The sequence below is a fragment of the Borostomias antarcticus genome, assembly GCF_949987555.1.
Source record: "Borostomias antarcticus genome assembly, chromosome: 23".
NCBI classification, from domain to species: Eukaryota; Metazoa; Chordata; class Actinopteri; order Stomiiformes; family Stomiidae; genus Borostomias; species Borostomias antarcticus.
In genome coordinates, this window is record NC_140256.1 from 17,300,497 (window position 1) to 17,320,665 (window position 20,169).

Consider the following 20,169-nt stretch of genomic DNA (forward strand, 5'->3'; position numbering starts at 1 on the left):
ACGGTTCTATACAAAGTTGCGGTTTATGCCAGGCTCACACTACAGGATTTTTGGGCCAATTTATCCCCGATTCAGCCCTCCCGACAATCGGAGGAGAAATCTGGTCTGGAACGTTGGTTGGTACCGATGTTCGGCCCAGATGATCTTGTATTGTGAGGGGCTTACAGATCCACAAGCCTTGTTGATGAGGCTGATGGCTATGGGGAAGAAGCTGCCTCTGTGGCGTGAGGAAGACCGTAGCCTCCTGTCTGACGGTGATGGAGTGGCACAAAGAGATTATGGCCATGGTGGATGGGGTCGGCCGCAATCTTCCTGGCCCGCTTCAGGCTCCTGGACTGAGTACCAGATGGTGATGGGGAAGATGAGGATGGACTTGATGATGGAGGTGTAGAAGAGTACCATTATTCTCTTTGGTAGATTTCATCAGGTGCCTCAGGAAGTATATCCTCTGCTGTGCCTTTTTCGCGAGGAAGCTGGTGTTTAGTTCCTATCTGAGGTCCCGGGAGATAGTGGTGCCCAGGAAGTGGAAGGAGTCAACAGTGGACACTGGGGTGTCATTCAGTGTTTTTGGGGGGGAGTGGAGCTGTTTTTTTTCTCAAGTCTACAATCATCTCCACTGTCTTGAGAGCGCTGAGCAGGTTGTTTTGGCCGCACCAGGGCAACATCTGGTCAATCTCCCCCCTGTAGGCGAACTCGTCTCCCTCAGAGCCCAATGAGGATGGCGTCGTCCGCAAACTTCAGGAGCTTGACAGACTGGTGGCTGGGGGTGCAGCTGTTTGTGTACAGGGAGAAGAGTAGAGGGGAAAGAACACAGCCTTGGGGGGAGCCTGTGCGGATGGTCCTGGTGTCTGAGAGGTTTTTGCCCAGCTTCACGTGTCGGACAGGAAGTCGGTGATCCACCTGCAGGTAGAGTCAGGCGCGTGCAGCTGGGAGAGCTCATAGTCCAGTGTGGACGGAAGGATGCTGTTGAAGCACAGCTGATAATCACAAACAGGATCCTGTAGGTCCCTGCGGGTTCCAGGCTGTAGAATGTAGTGAAGGGTCATATTTATTGCATCGTCCACAGACCTGTTTGTTCTAGAGGCGAATAATAAGGGGTCAGGAGTGGGTCCATGATGGATTTGAGGTGCAGCAGAACAAGGCGATCAAAGACCTTCATGACTACAGAGGTCAGGGCGACAGGCCTGTAGTCATTTAGGCCAGTGATCTTTGTTTTCTTGGGGACGGGGATGATGGTGGAGGTCTTGAAGCAGGCTGGTACTGTACATGGCATGTCTCTAGTGAGGTGTTGAAGATTAGTAATGGTCTGGTAGTGAAGGGTTGACCGAGCTTAGAACATTTTGGATCACTTTGTCAAAATCTACAACGGACGATAAGTTAGGCAATCCTTCTCTGCACCGAGAGATCAGGGTAGCAGACTGTGAGCCTCCTCCGCGACATGGGACTGGTGATGATTACTTACCGCCAGCAACAAACAGTCGGGGCAATGCCCCTCTGTAACTTAATTTTGAAACAAATTCTGGAGTCGGAACAATCAATCAAATCAATCAAAGCTTTATTTGTATAGCGCATTTCATACCCAGAGGCAACACAATGCGCTTTACAGAGAACAAGGGAGGTGGGCATACGACCCACTCTTTACAAGTTCCCGAGCAACAAGGGAGAACTCAAGAATTGTGTGCTTGTACTCTGTGATCAGAATCTCAATATCATCGAGGGACTCTAAATCCCCAGAGTGGAACAATCTCCCTTCAGAGGAACTTCTGAGTGACGGACTGCAAGGTCCTCTCTCGGTCAGCGATGAAGAGAAGTGGAATGGAACACAACATGTTCAAGTATTGAGCACAGAGGATTGGACACAAGTCAGAACTGAGCAAAAGTCCTCAAAGGAGGATACGGTTACACAAGCACATATCTGTGGTTCCTGTGGTTCGAGTGAGAAGCTTTCCTCGGTAAATATACCACACAGAGTCAAGTATTTCACCTGTCCATCGAGAGGTTTCCTCTTTTCACCCTCCAACCAATAAAAAGGGAGGTTACGTCCACACGGAAACAAGGCGTTGGCTCACCAGTCAAAGGTGGTCATTTTTCACCCCAAAATCCATTCCAAGGTCCATTTGGTTCTGTAGGTACGGTGTTGTAAGGAGAGTTTTAAAGAAGAAAGGCCATCTTTTAGATCCTCTCTCTAACCAGTTATCATTATCATATGTTGATTTGGTATAATTATATCCCCTTCTATTCTTTTCTATCATTCCAAATAAAAAGCTTATTGAGCATTATAAAAAATATAAATTATCTCCTGTCATTCACTTTTCACTGGATGGATCAGCCATTTTATGAAAAATACAGTAACCACTTCAGGTCATGTAAAAAGTTAGGTGAAGCATGTAATAATTCTTATTGGTTGCACTGCCGGTAAATAACACACCCTTAGGATTATAGTATACTTCCCAGCATCCACACCAACATTCATCTCACAGGGAAGAGCAGTCGTTAACCAGTAGCAACCCCCAACGGTATCTCCCTTCTCAGGTCATTGGAGGGGGTGCTGTGGGGTGGAAGCAGGGTGGACTCTGGGACGTAGACTGTTAGAGGACTGGGCGAGTCTTCTCAAACAGCCTGCACGGGTAGGCTATCAGAAACCCACACTAGGGGGGAACCAGGTGGGCTGATAAGTGACACGTCGAACGTATGGGCAGGTTGGCGACAGCGTGCGTGTGCGTGCATGTGCGGGCATGCGTGTGCGTGTGTTGAGGCAGTTTTACCGTGTTGTACAGCTCTTCCAGTCTGGAGAGGGTGAGGAAGCGGTGCATGCTGACGCCGTTCTCGATCAGCAGCTTCACGAAGTCCACTCTGTCCAGGGACAGAGCGTCCAGCATCGACTGCTCCAGGGAACCCACCTACACACACACATACACACACACACACACACACACAAACACGCACACACACACACAAACCAGACTCAGACACCCAACACACCAAAACCTTCATCAAAACTTACCTAACCCCCAAAAAACTTAACGTTTCAGCGTATTGCTGTGTGATACAGTACATACTGATATTTCTTATCATCAAATATATGAACTGATTAGATAAGTGGGTGTGCAGTATAACAAGTAAGACATGCTTAAAGAATGAAGTAGAGTGTGTCTATCCAGAGGTGCTGGGGGAGAGGCTGGGCCAGCTCTTACAGGCCACTGCTGTCCGTAGATGAAGATCTGACTGCGAGCAATGTCTACTCTGTTCCAGGCCAGCGCCAGGCTCAGCTGGTCAGGGGCTGATGCATTGGCCCCTGTTGGAGAGAGACAGAGAGAGAGAGAGAGAGAGGTAGAGAGGGTTAGAGAGAAGGAGAGAGTTAGAGAGAGAGAGAGTTAGAGAGATGGCGATAGAGGTAGAGAAATAGAGAGAACGAGGCAGAGAGAGAAAGAGAGAGAGAGAGAAAGAAAGAGAGAGAGGGGTAGACAGGGTTAGAGAGAAGGAGAGAGAGTTAGAGAGAGAGAGGGAGAGAAAGAGAGAGAGAGAAATGGATTTCTGCAAAAATATACTGGAAGTCCACAGAAACTGTCCAAACCTCGGGTGCAGAAGAGAGGGCGGACAATTTCCTCTCTTAATTAAAATTTAAAAAAGACCAATCACATTCAGGAACCATTTGGTCGACTATGACTCAGATTTATACCAACATTGAGCATACGGTACCTAGAACCACAAGGCCATCTTCACCCAAAGAAAAACACTTGGAATAACTCTAATGAGGAAATCAAATTCTCATCAGAAAAGGATGCAAAGACTTTTCCCCGTTACTCATAAACTAAGTAGGCAACCAGGCCAGGTCTAGCCTGGCTTATGTTAATTATGTTAATATTGGTTAATTCATCTTACTGTAATGTTTTACAGTATTATTAAATGTCTTTTTAAAAGCTTCTTGACTTGAGAAAGAAAGAGAGAGAGAGGGAAATGGAGACTTTGTTTACTCCTACAATGCGACCACTGGGAGGGGGAAGATGGAGAGATCAACTCCTCCACACATGCTCCTGGAGTGGGAGGAAGAGCGATCTTTCTCTTGACCACTGACCTCTCCTCCTCCTCCTCTGTTGGAGCGAGATACTGTGCAGCTGGACTCCTTATCTGAACCCCTAGGCAATGTCTCAAATGCCAATAATGGGTTTCAAGGATTATCAATCAAAATACTAATTTTGAATTTCCCACACTGATCAAATCAGTTCTGATGTACGGGAGGGCCCAGGGTCTACAGCAGCGTTTCTCAACTGGTGGGTCGCGACCCAAAGGTGGGTCGCGGAGCCATTTTGATTGGGTCGCGGCCTCGTGGGTGGTTTCCCTTTTCTTTTCTTTTTTTTAAGGGATTTTAAAATATATATATATTTATAGAGAAAATGTTGGGTTTTTATTTTGCAGGACACACAATTCAATTCAATTCAATAATTTCAATAATTTATTTACGAGACATGACAGGAAGTGGGCTAACCTTAGCGTGTGCCAATGTTGTGTTATGTGTCACAGACTTTTTCTATTTTTGTGGAATAAACTTGAGTGCTTTGGAATAAATTTGGGTCGCGACTTCATGATAAGGAAAAATGTGGGTCCTGTGGCTCCACCAGTTGAGAACCACTGGTCTCCAGTATGTGGAGCCATGGGACCTTCCATCTTGCAAAAAGCCTTTTTTCAGAATGTGTGGTTTCTGTTTCCCAGCGGACACTCTGACACCATTTCTTTTCCCTGCGGAGCTATAGCCCCAAGACGTTAGTCAAAGCGGATGTGATGGATGGGGCCTGTGAGGGAAACCTTTCAGCTAAGACTCAATAAGAGAAGCCGCAGAGGCTGCGTCCAGTTAAGAGGCTCGGTGTTACAGGGCGTTAACGACACCAGCTCAGAGAAAGCTCCGTAATGAGACCTGCTCCCATGTGTCAGGTGCTTAATGGAGAAAGAAGCCGCTTTGAAATAAGGCTGCACTAAAAGGACTGCAGCGCATATAGCGCGTTTCAGTGACGGCAGGTGACTCAAATAGCGGGGGGTTCGCCCAGGGTGGCATATAAGCTAGAAACGCTACTGCCTTCCTTTTTTAGCGGCCCATCTTTGTTTTAGTCCCCTTTTCATTTTATTTTATTTTTTCTATCATGTTATTTTATCTCGTCATCCATTTTGTTTTAACCTAGATCATCTTAATAGCTTTTATTTGTGCCATTTAAAAAAAAATCAAAAAAAAAATCTGTAAAGCACTTTGAGATCTGTCTCGGCAAATGAGAAGCGCTATATAAATCCAATTTATTATTATTATTATTATTATTATTACCTGAGTGAGTCTTTAGCCGGGCTCATCTGCTACTGCAGCATTGCTATCAGAGCCACCAGCGTTAGCATTAGCTGATTCACTACAGCAGTCTTCTCACTCTGCACTGCTTCACATTTACTGAAGGTGAAACTTGAAGGTGAAAGTGTTTGGCTAGGTTGCTGGTGTTACCCTGTTTGGACAAAACTAACTTTTTACATAATTTCTGGCTTAACGATATGTCTTCACCACTGTGGTAAATCTGGAATGTGATTGGACCAACAAAATGTCAATATTTCAATCCTGTTCAGACAGGGCCGGAGGACGGTCCTCCGATGAGTAGTAATTTTGGCCAATCATAAATTAGCAAGAAAAAAATGGCATTACATTGATTTAATATGAAAGAACCCGCCCTAAATGAGGACTATTCTCCCTTCCATAAGATATGTATGGAAAATACACATTAATATTTACATTTTAATCCCTCTCTTCTCTCCAAAACTGAGGAGGACAATCCTCCTGTACCTCAATGGACGAGCCTCCTCTGGCGCGTTTATCCTAAGCGCTTCACAATGGCCTCTCATTCACCCGCTCACATAAACATTCATGCACCGATGGCGGCAGGTGCCACGCGAGGTGCTAGCCTGCTCATTGGGAGCAATCTGGTGTTCAGTGTCTCACCCGAGGACACTTCGACATGTGGACAGGAGGAGCCGGGATTCGAACCGCCAACCCTTCGGTTATTGGACAACCCGCTCTACCTCCTGAGTATTCTCAACGCCAGACCCATGATGTTCTTTTGCTGATACACTATGTAAGCTACGCTAACTACGTTACTGCATGCTGCAGATCTCTCTATGGGTCTGGGACACTTCATGCTAAAATATAGTGCTCATATCCTTGCAATTCATCGCTTTCGCAGGAATGCGACACCAAACAGTAACCACTTTTGCGATCAGGCGTTCAGACGATTCCCATAGATATGCCCCGCCCATCTAACCTGAGCTAGCACTTCTCATTTGCTTCCACGGCCTGTCAGTCAGCCGTTGATATGCCCTCAGAATACTAGCTTGGACGGCAAAGTGGCACAGATTCTATTATGTAGAATGCGGAGAGCAGCAATTAAAAGTAATATTTGAGTCTGGAGAGAGACTAGATAAGATCTCCTGAGCCACAGCTGCGGGCGGGCGTCCGCCACTGGTTTTAGAGAAGGCAGAGATCTCTCTGCCGCGCTGCAGTCACTGAGGTACGGACCTCTTCCACTGGGAGGGGAGTCTCTCAGACACCTTCCATCAAGTACCATCACTCTGCTTTTACCACACCTGCCCGCCTCTTTACACTCTCTCTCGCTCGCTCTCTCTCTCTCTCTCTGTGTCTCTCTCTCTCTGTCTCTCTCTCTCTCTCTCTCTCTCTCTGTCTCTCTCTCTCTGTGTGTGTGTGTCTCTCTCTCTCTCTGTCTCTCTCTCTCTCTCTCTCTCTCTCTGTCTCTCTCTCTCGGTCTCTCTTGGTCTCTCTCTCTCTCTCTCTCTCTGTCTCTCTCTCTCTCTCTGTCTCTCTCTCTCTCTCTCTGTCTCTCTCTCTCGGTCTCTCTGTCTCTCTCTCTCTTTATTTTAAGTTAATTGCACCAATAGTGGGGATTACTAAAGGTCTCTCTCTCTGTCTTTCTCTCTCTCTCTCTCTCTGTCTCTCTCTCTCTCTCTCTCTCTCTCTCTCTCTCTCTCTCTCTCTCTCTCTCTCTATCTGTCTCTGTCTCTCCCTCTGTCTCTCTCTGTTTTGCTCTCTGTTTCTCTCAATTCAATTCAATGAGTTTTATTGGCATGAAAGAACAAGGTTTATTATTGACAAAGCAAAGTCTTATACATAAATAATAAATAAATACATATATAACTCAAGAAAAGAAAAATAAACAAATAAAAATAATTAAATAAAGGAAAGAAGTAAGGATAAGCTAAAAGGTGAATATGAAGGTGAAGGTGTTGTGAAGGGTCTCTCTCTGTCTCTCTCTCTCTTTCTCTCCCACTCTTGTCTCTGACACACACACTCCCTCTAATACCTCTCCACTTTACTTCTGCTCTCTCTGTTCACTCATCCCTTGTGTCACCCTCTCCTTCTTTCCTATCAGAAAGAGAATGAGATGGGAGAGAGATACGGAGAGAGAGAGAGAGAGAGAGAGAGAGAGAGAGAGTCCCGTATCTAGACATACTGCCACACATGAATTATGGAGGAGCGTTCGGTGTCCTGGATGTGGTGCAGAGGAGCATCTCTGGAGATGCATCATGTGGTATGGATTCTTAACCAGGCCCTGAGGATACCAGCAGCACACACACACACACACACGTGCGCACATGCAAACACGCGCGTCCCCCCCACACACACACACACAGGAGTAGATCAGCCCAAGCCGAGGGCTGCTGATCAATACAGTCAAAGCTGTGGACTGGCAGAGGAAGTGGAGCGGGACAGGGACAGGGACAGGGACAGGGACAGGGACAGGGACAGGGACAGGGACAGGGACAGGGACAGGGACAGGGACAGGGACAGGGACAGGGACAGGGACAGGGACAGGGACAGGGTGGAGGAGGAGAGCTGGGCGGGGGGTTAATCACTTAACAGAAGCTCTTAGGACAGAGAGGGATTTTAGGACAGAGAGGGAGCTACCTACCTACCCAGCATGCCGGGCTGAAAATGAACACCTGCCACCGGCCAAATGCAGGTAAAATTTCCAATTGGCGACTAGATTTCGGAAGGCTATCTGAAAAAAAATATATACTTGGCCGGTAGATTTTTTCATCTACAGTCCCCTTGGTGGGTGACTCACCGTGAGCCCAAAAGTTCATTTTCACCCCTGCCAGCGTGCCGCTTACCAGCTGACCGTGAGCGGGGCCGGTGCAGGTGTTCTGAACAGATAAGCCGTCTAGACAGCTGGCAGATAGTCTACCCACCCGGAGCAGCCAGAAGTGTGCTAGTGTGAGGCCCTCACAGGCAGGATATAAAACCATTCATATGACGTAAGAGATACAGCGCTGGGCTCACTATGCTCCTGTTTGTGCGTGCGTGTGTGTGCGTGCGTGTGTGTGTGCGTCTGTGTGTGTGTGCGTGTGTGTGTGCGTCTGTGTGTGTGTACGTGTGTGTTTGTGTGGGTGGGGAAATAAGCATGGGAGTTCAGCTGAGATATGACCTCTAGCACTGTAGACGCAGCATGGAAGGAAGGTTTGCGCTGGGCAAAAAATAAATATTTTGTGTGTGTGGGTATGTGTGCCTTGCAAAAAGAGAAAGTGCATTCTGGGAAGAATGCTGAGAGGCAAACCCCTCTTTCAATTTCAATTTTTCAAAGAGAATTTCCTCTGGGAGACAGCAAGATGGGACTCACTCATACAAATGGCCTCTGTCATGCACACACACACATACACACACACACACACACACAATTGCTGTACCTTTCAGCAGTGCAGTGAGGATGGCCAGATCAATGTCCTGGTGTCCCTCAGATCCCATGCGAAAAACTGTTATCTGAGAGTCAGAGAGAGAGAGAGAGAGAGGGAAAGAGAGAGAGAGAGAGAGAGAGAGAGAGAAAAACATCATTCTTACATGTCATATGAAGGACACATCCTAACTCGTCAGTCATGCTGTTTTGTGACTGACAACAAGACTCATAAATCAGTCTCGTCACAACGGAGCGATTTTCATATAAGGGAATAGGTGTCAGCTCTGGAGCGCTGTAGAAGGAACCTGGAGCTCTGAGCACAGCAGAGGAGAGCAGAGGAGAGGAGAGAGGAAAGGAGAGGAGATCAGGAGCTGAGCAGAAAATAGGATAGTGCATTACTGGGATGCATGATTTATTCGTCCGCCTACTTTGGAGGAACTCAAATGAAAAACTCCAGCAGCTCGTAGGCAGCGCGGTCCCTGTAGGGAGAAAGAGAGGGAGCATGGAGAGCAGGATAAAGATGGAGGGGGGGGGGGGGATAAAGAACACCGCAGCGACTGGGGAAGCTGTGGAGCACAGTGGAATAAGAGAGATGAAGGGAGGAGAATGGGGTCTAGTGACAATGGAGGAGAGCAAGAAAGAGAGAGAGAGATGGGGGGGGGGGGGAGAGAGAGAGAGAGAGAGAGGCATTGGGGAGCAGCGGGGGATCAGAGCGGCGGATGAGCGCGGTCGGACGATAAGAGCGGAGGATGAGCGCGGCCGGCGGATGAGAGTGGAGGCAGGGCGAACGGCAGAGGAATGCGGCAGACCCCCTGTCGCATGACGGCATGCGTGTGTGAAGGGCACCTTGACTGGGCCTTGGCGTGCGGCGCCACGTGTCCGGAATGCCTAAGCGAGCTGAGGATTCCCAGTCACAGGGTCATAAATCCTCTCCCTCTAATCCCCCCATCTTCCTCCTCTTCCTGCTCCTCCTCCTTCTCCCCTCCCTCCATCCCATCTCCAAAGCCATCTCCCTTCTAATTGGCTACATTTGGTAGAGCACCAGGATATCAGCTGAACCCGCCGCTGACGCCTGGCTCCCTCTCTCGCCCTCGGGCTGTGATGCAATACTGGAACTCTCCCCCCTACAACCCCCCCCCCCCCCCCCCCCCCTTCTATCTCTCTCTCTCTCTCCTCCCTCTCTCGCTCCATTATCTGCCCCATCTCTCTCTCTCTGTCTCTCTCCTTCCCCTATCTCCCCGTTTGCCCCATCTCTCTTTCCCTCCCCATCTGTCTCCATCTCCCCCACCTCTCTCTCTCTCTCCCTCCCTCTCTCTCTCTCTCTCCCTCTCTCTCCCTCCCTCTCTCTCTCTCTCTCTCTCTCACCAACAGGGAGGGAAAAGGATAGATCCATCCCATGCTTGAGCAGGGTGATTTACAGTATGTCTGGAGCCAGGCTCATCTCTTATCTCTGCATCACTACAGGACACCGCCTGCTGTTTCATGGTGGTCTAAAGACGGGTGTGTGTGAATATGTATATGTATTCATAACTGTGTTTCATGTGCAATCATCTGTGGACACATTACATGTGTGTGTGTTTGTGTGTGTGTGTGTGTGTGTTATTGAAAGATCTCTCTCTTCATGTGAATTTGAGGACTAAATAGGTTGTCTTAGTATTGATCTCAGGTCTTCATTGCCTGTACGTGGACAGATTTAGTAATGACTGCAGGGTTGGTGTATTCCTGTGTGTCTTTGTGTGGCTAGCATTTGATAGTGAATGTGGAGTGTGCGCGCGTATGTGTGTGTGTGTGTGCGTGTGTGTGTGTGTGTGTGAGAGAGAGAGACATAAAGAGAAGACAATGTGTAGGCAGAGAGTTTGCGTACAACCGTTTATTGATATTTGTGAGTGTGTGTGTATGTGTGTGTGTGTGTGTGTGTGTGTGTGCGTGTGTGAGCGTGAGCGTGAGCGTAGGGGCGGTACATAGAATGAAACATCAATTAAATAAAGATGTTTGTGTTTGTGAGCACGTGCATGTATGCATGTGGAGGCAGTGGCCAAAAAACAAGTTATAGATGAAATGACACACACCCTTCTGTCTGTCCAAGACATCAAAGGCATTTCAACACGACACACCATGACAAGCCATCTACAGGCCATCTGCTCAATATTGGAACCTCGTAATTAAAGTGAGTGTGTGTGTGTGTGTGCGTGTGTGTGTGTGCATGATTGTGTGTGTGTGTGTATGTGCGTGTATGTGTGCGTGTGTGTATGAGCGTGTATGTGTGTGTGTGCGCATGTGTGTGTGCGTGTGTATGTGTGTGCGTGTGTGTGTGTGTCTGGTGTGAAGGACAAATTTGATTGATCTAAATAGAAATAATGAGCAAATGTTTTGCCGAGGCTCTATCAAAAACTCAAAAACGGGTTTCTTTATTCTCCAAACATACAGTCGCAACTGGATTCTCTGGAATATCCATACTGGATATGGTATTTTAACCGGACACAGAAGATGATGCCAACACATCATTTGTGGATTTCAGGACAGTAGGTGATCAACATGGTAGAGACATCAGGAGTTCTCTGGAACTTCAATTACAAACTTCAAACAACAGGAGACGACAGCTGAGTAAACATCAGGACCATCAACTATGTGAGGAGAGGGGTTTTAAACGAAGATACAGTAGACAAAGGTCTAGACAGCCCTACAAAAGGTGACAACAAAACCACACGGGGATAGAAAAACAAAAAATAAACCATCCGCAGTCTGTGTTCTCAACTTTACTGATACTGTAGATCACATGAAACAAACTGCTGTCAGAAAACACTGGGAGATCCTCTCTAGTGATTCTGAAGTTGTTCATTTATTTGATACACCACAACAAATTGCTTTCTGTTGTGTAAAGAATTTGAAAGACAAACTGGTGCACGCCAACTGTCTTTCAAAAACAAAGCAAGCCAAAACAAAAACAGGTGTCCACAGTGTAACTGCACAACCAAATGCGACATTTGTGGCTGATGCGTGTGGGGGGCGGTGGGGCATTGTTTTTGAAGCCTGCACTCAAATTCGTTCAGGCCGTTGGCTAGGCGTGAGTCTGTTTTTCTTCTTTCCTTAAAAATGATGAGTGTTCAATAACATGTTTTTCTTCCTCTTTACTTCTTTTCCTTGCAGTGACGTCATTCCATGATATCGTCATCTCATTGACCAATGGGGATGGCAAACACATCGAATTATCCAATTACCATTGTTTGGTGTTGTCTGAAATGAACCCATATCTCTTTGATACAAGCCACTGTCCTGATGAAGTTTTATGCCGAAATGTTGACAGAATAAAAAGCAGCACCCTCACATACACCCTCAATACCACGCGCGTAATTGAAAATGGAGCATCAGCGGCATGCATGTATAATTCGCCTTATTCACCTCAGGTCAGACGTAATTGGGGTGCGGATGCAGAAGTGCCCGTTGACCTCACTGTAAAAACACCACTTCAAGAACAAAAATAGTCAAAATAACAGGCTGAGTCGCTCGAGTCTAGAGTTATACGGAAATGTTTTCAACTAAGTTTACTGCTGGGCTAACGTTAGCTTATCTGCTTCAGTTTTGAAATAGTGCACCAAAAGGGTCTGAATCATTTCTGCAAATTTGCAGTAATGTAATTGAGATACTTGTGAATTAAGCATTCTGACGCCATTAAGCATAATGGATTTTTTAAAAGAAATAATTATTCGTGAAAAGTTAATAAAAATAACACATTTATGAGGTGTTTATGGGGCTCTTTGAAGGTTGGGGCCCCAAGGCAGTTATCTACATTTGCCTAATGGGTAAAACCGCCCCTAATAAACCTTCGCCTCACTCTAAAAAGATTAATACCAAACTGTCAGATTCAATGTAAACAAGGTTAGGCTCGCAATCACACAATTAATGTGTGTGTGTGTGTCTGCATGTGTGTGTGCATGCGTGTGTGTGTGTGCTGGTGCTCTGACCTTTCTGCCACACAATCAATCAGTCACATGCCCATCCGCTCCAATGGACTAATTATCACTGTTAACACCGTCAGGATCACATGTCCCCTGCATAAGCACCCAGACCAGCCCCAAGGTTCCCCAGCGTTCCCCCTCCCCCGCTCCCCTCTGCCTGGCCACTGCTGCAGCCGGCCCCGCTCCCTCTGACAGTAACGATGATGGATGCAGGGGCGATGGAGCAAGCATGATTATTATATCTGGCTAAAGCAATTCTACCCTGCCCGCCTACTCTTCCTCCACCCACCCTCACTCCAAGGTGACCCTGCCTGCCTCCTACCACTCCTCCACCTACCCTAGCCCCAAGGTGACCCTGTGGACAAGGGCTAGTTAGCGTGGCCGCCGCCATTTTTAGATGCGACTGGCAACAGCTGCAGTGTGTGTGGTGTGGTGTGGTGTGGACAGCAGCAGTATTGCACTTTTACATTTTTTACATTCACAACCGACCGACCAACTGACCGAGCGAGCTATAGCCCATAGCCCATGTAAAACATGTAAAAGTGCAATACTGCTGCTGTCCACACCACACCACACACACACCACACCACACCACACCACACCACACCACACCACACCACACCACACCACACCACACCACACCACACACACTGCAGCTGTTACTAATCCACAATAGTACATAGACAAGAGAGGAGAAGATACAGAGTGAAAATTGTAGCCGATTACTCAGCTCATGTGGTTGCAGCTATTATGAATCCCTCCCCCCACCCCTCCCTCCAGGACATAGAGCGTCCCACGGGAGCGGCTTTGCTAGAGCGCTGCTCTGCCTAGGTAAATATTACATGTCTATATTAAGGCTGCGCTTTGATGCAGCCTCCGTGTTTGCTCGCGCGCACACAGACCCAGAAACCGAGAGTCCATCAGCGACGTGTGCTGAGACCTCCACTTCCGTGATCGTCGTTCGGGGCGCGCGCTTCGAAGCGCGGGCTCGGGACGGAAGGGGTTGTTCCTGGGTTGCATGGGCCAAATAAGCCCAGCTCTGCGTAGCTTCATACCGCTGTGCTGTACTTATGAGACGTTCACTCGTCCATGCTAAACTGGGTTCAGCACCACCCCTACGCTTGACACTTGTCACTTCTGGACGTGTGACGAGGGTGTGAGGGCTTTTGACATCTTTCCATCAATCTTTCCCAGGGTCTAGCGAGATGAGGGAGAGGGAGGCAGGGTGGAGAGGAGGAGAGGAGGAGAGGAGAGAGAGAGAGGGAGGCAGGGTGGAGAGGAGGAGAGGAGGAGAGGAGAGAGAGAGAGGGAGGCAGGGTGGAGAGGAGGAGAGGAGAGAGAGAGAGGGAGGCAGGGTGGAGAGGAGGAGAAGAGAGAGGGAGAGGGAGGCAGGGTGGAGAGGAGGAGAAGAGAGAGAGAGGGAGGCAGGGTGGAGAGGAGAGGAGAGAGGGAGGCAGGGTGGAGAGGAGGAGAGGAGAGAGGGAGAGGGAGGCAGGGTGGAGAGGAGGAGAGGAGAGAGGGAGAGGGAGGCAGGGTGGAGAGGAGGAGAGGAGAGAGGGAGAGGGAGGCAGGGTGGAGAGGAGGAGAGGAGAGAGAGGGAGAGGGAGGCAGGGTGGAGAGGAGGAGAGGAGAGAGGGAGAGGGAGGCAGGGTGGAGAGGAGGAGAGGAGAGAGGGAGAGGGAGGCAGGGTGGAGAGGAGGAGAGGAGAGAGAGAGAGGGAGGCAGGGTGGAGAGGAGGAGAGGGAGGCAGGGTGGAGAGGAGGAGAGGAGAGAGGGAGAGGGAGGCAGGGTGGAGAGGAGGAGAGGAGGAGAGGAGAGAGGGAGAGGGAGGCAGGGTGGAGAGGAGGAGAGGAGAGAGGGAGAGGGAGGCAGGGTGGAGAGGAGGAGAGGAGGAGAGGAGAGAGGGAGAGGGAGGCAGGGTGGAGAGGAGGAGAGGAGAGAGGGAGAGGGAGGCAGGGTGGAGAGGAGGAGAGGAGAGAGGGAGAGGGACAGAGGACTGTTCGGTCATGTGTTAAAATACTCTACATGCTTACGGGATCAGGAGATTGTGTTCTTCATGCCTAAGTGACTGGAGCTGATAGGATGGTATCCATCTTAATTTAGCTTACAATACACACACACAAGCAGGCACAGAGACACACACACACACACACACACACACACACACAAGCACGTGCAAACACAAGCAGGCCTGCTCTTGCACACATGCACCCACAGCACCTGCTGAGAACCCCTCCACTCAATCTCCCCACTCACTCAGCATAGCAACTTCAATATCCCTGCTATTCAGCCTAATGATATCATACTGTATGTATCAATCTTTCTGCCTGTCTGTCTCTGTCTGTCTGTCTGTCTTCCTACTGTACATTTCCATCCACCTGCCTGCCTCATTATCTACAGTATGATGTCTCTACTATAAACACACCGCGTGACAAAGCAACAGGCTGAAAAGAAGGGGCTGGGGAGGAAACTGTCTTCATGAATTCTTAATGTGATAAACCAGATGACGATAGTCAAGTAAAAGCCGAAAGAACCCTCGCTTCTCTCTCTCTCTTTCCCTCTTTCTCTCTTGCTCTCTCTCTCTCTCTCTTTCTCTTCTTCTCTTTTTCTCACTCTCTTTCTCTCCATCTCTCTAATATATCTCTAACCCTTTCTCTTTCTATCTCTCTATCTCTCACTATCTCCTTCTATCTCTCTCAATCTCCCTCTCTCAATCTCTCTCTCTCTCAATCTCTCTCTCTCTTCACTTTCTCGTCAGGGAGGCAGAAGCATAGCTAGCTGGTGGTTCATTCTCAATCATTAATGGGAATTAAACATATAAGGCTTCTGCTCTAAATAATTCATCTGAGGGAGCGGCAACGACACTTGTACTTGTACCACACCACTCCTCAGGGGGGGGGCCGAGGACCCCCTACTCTACTCAGGACCAGGACGATCTCAGACAGTGGCAAGACGGCGCGCTACATGATGCTCTTAGACACCATATCAACTATGAATGAGGGAATGGATGTGTTATGCAATTAAAAACCCATCATGGCTGCAGTACACAAGCCTTTCTGCAGCAGCACTGCAGACATAAGTAACACAACTCTCTCTCTCTCTCTCTCTCTCTCTCTGCAGTGTCAGAAAGATTCAATTAACTGCACATGGGTCTGAGCTGGGCAGTGTGTGTGTGTGTGTGTGTGTGTGTGTGTGTGTGTGTGTGTATGACCTGAGAGACGGAGTCCTGTGTGAGGCAGAGACGTGACACAGAGCAGCTCTTTGGAAGGGCAGGTCGTGGATTTTGGTAGACCTCCATCACACATTCACACATGCACACGCACACACACACACACACACACACGCACCCACACACACAAACACACACACACACACGCATGCACACACACACACACACTGTGGCATCCTCCCTGGGGCCGTTCGGCATGAGGCTGCCGCAAGGGCGCGTCCCGCGGATGCAAACGTACCCAAACTAGGCTCTGCCTTGCATAAAAGTCATTTTCAGCACCATAGACAGCACACACTAGGTGAAAAGGCCAGAGAGGTCGCGACCAAGCGGACCCTTCCCCATCAGCACCATGGACAGCGGGGCCAGGTGATCGGCGGGATTTACCCACTGTTCCTAGTTTCCGGGCTGCGCTGCAGTTTCCCAATCAGGAACTTTGGCCGGACAGCGAGATCTCTCGGCTAACGAGCCGACACGCCACTAAAGGCCTGGCTGGGGAATCTCTCAGCAGTCTATGGACTCAGTGAGAGGCAGCATGGTGCGCCTTGCATGACCTGCCACTTCTTTCACATCTTTTGAACCCGCTAACGAATGTTTTTCTTGACATCTTCAGGGGCAGAAGCCGAACCCCTGACCTCATCCCGCGCAGCACGACACTGGAAGTACGGAACCCAGGATAACCCCGAAGATCTTTTTTTTCTGTTTTGAGTTTTGCATTCAGTTTATTTCAATAAATGTGCCAAGGCGCGTAAGAGCTCCTGGACTGGACATTGCTTTGCTGTGCTCCACCCTTGCGCTCTTACCTTGGGAGATTACAACACGCACACATGAAACACATGAAAACACACACACTCGTAAAGCCCCGTACTGTATGTATGCATACACGCAAGCACACACACACACACACACACACACACACACACACACACACACACACACACACACACACGTGTGTATGGGGCAGAGGGGGGGGCGGTCTTGGAGGTTTGTTAGGAATGAATCTCAGCTGTCAGTGTGATTAATTGGATGGGAGTACTTCTCGGAGGGAGAACACTGACCTCCGCTGAGAGGAAGATTGAAACGTCTCAGCCCGGGTGGGGAATCTATTCTGGGCTTTCACTCAGCCTGGCAGGACACCAGCAAAACAGTAACCAAGATGCACGCTGTCATGATGCTCTCTATGGCTTCATGGTCTCTGGTCACTAATGCCCTCATTGGTATGGACAGCCCTCCGGCCTGCTGTGCAAATCCTCTGGGCTCCAGACACGTGAAGGCCAGCAGGCCCAGAGCTGCTCAGAAGACTCTACTGTATCATTGTCCTCGCTAGTTGACTAGTTTGGCTGCTGGGTTGTGTAAGTCTGTCTGTCTGTCTGTCTGTCTGTGTCTGTCTGTCTGTCTGTCTGTCTGTCTGTCTGTCTGTCTGTCTGTCTGTCTGTCTGTGTCTGTCTGTCTGTCAGTCTGTCTGTCTGTCTGTCTGTCTGTCTGTCTGTTCGCCTGTCTGTCTGTCTGTCTGTCCGCCTGTCTGTCCGCCTGTCTGTCTGTCTGTCTGTCTGTCTGTCTGTCTGTCCACCTGTCTGTCCACCTGTCTGTCCAACTGTCTCTGTCTGTCTGTCTGTCTGTCTGTCTGTCTGTCTGTGTCTGTCTGTCTGTCTGTCTGTCTGTCTGTCTGTCTGTCCGCCTGTCTGTCCGCCTGTCTGTCCGCCTGTCTGTCTGTCTGTCTGTCCACCTGTCTGTCCACCTGTCTGTCTGTCTGTCTGTCTGTCTGTCTGTCCACCTGTCTGTCTGTCTGTCTGTCTGTCTGTCTGTCTGTCCGCCTTTCTGTCTGTCTGTCTGTCCGCCTGTCTATCTGTCTATCTGTCTATCTGTCCGCCTGTCTGTCTGTCTGTCCGACTGTCTGTCCAGGCTTTACCCACCACCTCACTCTCCTCTGGGCCCTGCTCATCCTAGTTGCCCTTTGCTCCTCCAGACCAGCGATGGTACCGTGATACAGGAGGAAGCTGGATCATTATCTGGGCCCTACAGTACATCTGCTCCCGCATCAGGGCTCGGCTAGGCGCCCTGGAGCTCCATCTGTGTGGGCATCAGTCGCCATGGGAAGAGCTTGTCCCGCAGAGCCCAAATCAATCCACTTACACACTCCACAGCCGTGACTGGAATCACTGTGTGTGGGTGTGTGTTTGTGTGCGTGTTTGTGTGCGTGTTTGTGTGTGGCAAGTGATTGTGTGTTAGAGGGGAACACCTGTGTTTGTATCTTACAATTTTCAATTACAATTTTATCGTTAAGCAGCCAGTTTTATCCAAAGGAATTCACAATGTTTTGAGGATGATGGGAGTTTTGTCTAATGTTTTGGCTAATGATGGGAGTAAACATCCGGAAGGCTGGGAGGCACGTACACACACACGTTCAGTTGTGTGTGTGTGTGTGTGTGTGTGTGTGTGACTGCTGCCACTTTAGACTACCTACTATTACAAAAAGAACAAATCCACAATAGCTGCAACCACATACAGTATGAGCTATAGACTAGAGTAGGCTACAAACATTTCAATCTGGCTGAATCTTCTCCTCTCTTCTCTAATTAGTGGATTAGTGCTAGTAAGACCCGTGGTGCCATAATGCTTTTGTGGAGCCAAAATGATAAGAGTCAAAGTCACAGTGTCACACTGTACAGTGTGAAATTAAGAAACGGGAAACCAATAAGCAGACAGACACAGCCTGGTGAGTCCTTAGTCACAGAACAACGCAACAAAGGAAATGCAAAATGAACACGGCAGCAAAGTACGGTTTAATTTCAAATACAGTTGCAGTCAAAAATATTCAACCCCCATGGCAAACTAGCTACATTGGCAAAATGTACAAACTTTAAGGTGTTTGCAATAGGGTTAGGGTTAGGGTACTGTATTTACAGTACACCATTACAAAATTAATTCAGAGGAAAGTGAACATGCAAATAAGAGTGTTTCATTTTTTTTGCACGGTAACTGAGCAAGCCCAGACATGTGGTGGAGGTAGCGGAGTGTGTGTGTGTGTGTGTGTGTGTGTGTGTGTGTGTGTGTGTGTGTGTGTGTTTGATAACGGGCTGAGCTTACTGTTATATCCCTTCCACACATGATTATACATTATGTTTGTTCTGTGTTGAGGCCAGGGCAGCGATCCGGTTAATTTACTTATTTTGCACAGGCAAGACAAGTGCTTGTACGGTGCACAGTGTCTGTGTGTGTGTGTGTGTGTGTGTGTGTGTGTGTGTGTGTGTGTGTGTGTGTGTGTGTACGTGCGTTCACTGTGGCAACCCCAGTGGGAGAAGAGCCCAATCCAGGCAGCACACTTGCAGCCAATCGAGCCATCAGCCGGGCAGAGCGCTGAAGACACAGCTGCCGGGAATCAGCGGGACGAGCCAGGCCCCAGATAAAAGGCTGGAGAGTAGCCTCAGTCGGCAGGCTGACAGTTTGAAGAGTAACCCAGAACGCAAGCGGAGAGCACCGTACCGGGACTGCTGCCCAGGCCAGAGACGCCAGAGAGCAATGTGAACATTGCTGTTTTTTCGTTACCGTTTTGCTTTTGCTTTCCCGGGCTTGCCTTCCCGGGCTTACCTTGGCCGATTGTCGTGTCTCGTGAGTGGGCTTAGTGCGTTGGTCCCCCGGTTTTGCACACAGTGGTTGCCACATATGGTGGAGAATGCGGGCACATGGCACCACTTCATATGCGCTCTCAGCCTAATCAAGTACCAACAAAATGAGCACGACGTTGGAGGCCGCGATCCAGATGCTGGTCGACGCCAGACCCAAAAGACCAAGAATGTGACGGCCCTCCAGATGGTGGTTGGCCAGCTGGCTGCCCGCCATAACTCAGCTCTCCCCGTAGCCAGCCCCTCGAGCCGCCTCTCGAGCCGCCTTTTTGCTGGAAAACCTCCAAGTAGCCCAGCAGATGAAAAAGGAGACAGCGCCAAAACCCCATGGACGAGAGCCACGGACTGAGTGACCCGGCCGAGGACGGGAACAACTACCAGCCTCCGCTCTAGCCGGAACGCCCCGCAGAGCGAGGCCGCCATCCCCCCGAGAGGACTGGAGGTGCTACTCCTGCGGCCAACGAGGACATCTGGCCTGCCAGTGCCCAGGGGGTGACGTGTCCATGCCCTCTGCTAGCCCTGCCGAGACTGGCCCCACTGGTCTCTGTCTGTACTCGGAGTGTGGAGTGTCGGGGGACCTGCCTGGCCTACGCATACCTGTTAAGGTGGGGTCCAATGACACTTGGGCTCTGATTGACATGGGCAGCCATCTT

General features: G+C 49.2%; 1 protein-coding gene across 11 annotated transcripts in view; it reads right to left on the minus strand.

The window, feature by feature from the left end:
* Positions 1 to 20,169, minus strand: part of trpm3 (transient receptor potential cation channel, subfamily M, member 3) — a gene marked incomplete at both ends in the record, with an annotated part of 160,975 nt that overhangs the window by 27,388 nt on the left and 113,418 nt on the right. For all 11 annotated transcript variants that reach the window (XM_084457247.1, XM_084457245.1, XM_084457244.1 and 8 more), the window contains 3 exons: positions 2,766 to 2,900; positions 3,195 to 3,295; positions 8,725 to 8,797. In XM_084457247.1, coding sequence (XP_084313373.1) covers positions 2,766 to 2,900; positions 3,195 to 3,295; positions 8,725 to 8,797 — 309 coding nt within the window. The remainder of the gene's footprint in view (positions 1 to 2,765; positions 2,901 to 3,194; positions 3,296 to 8,724; positions 8,798 to 20,169) is intronic.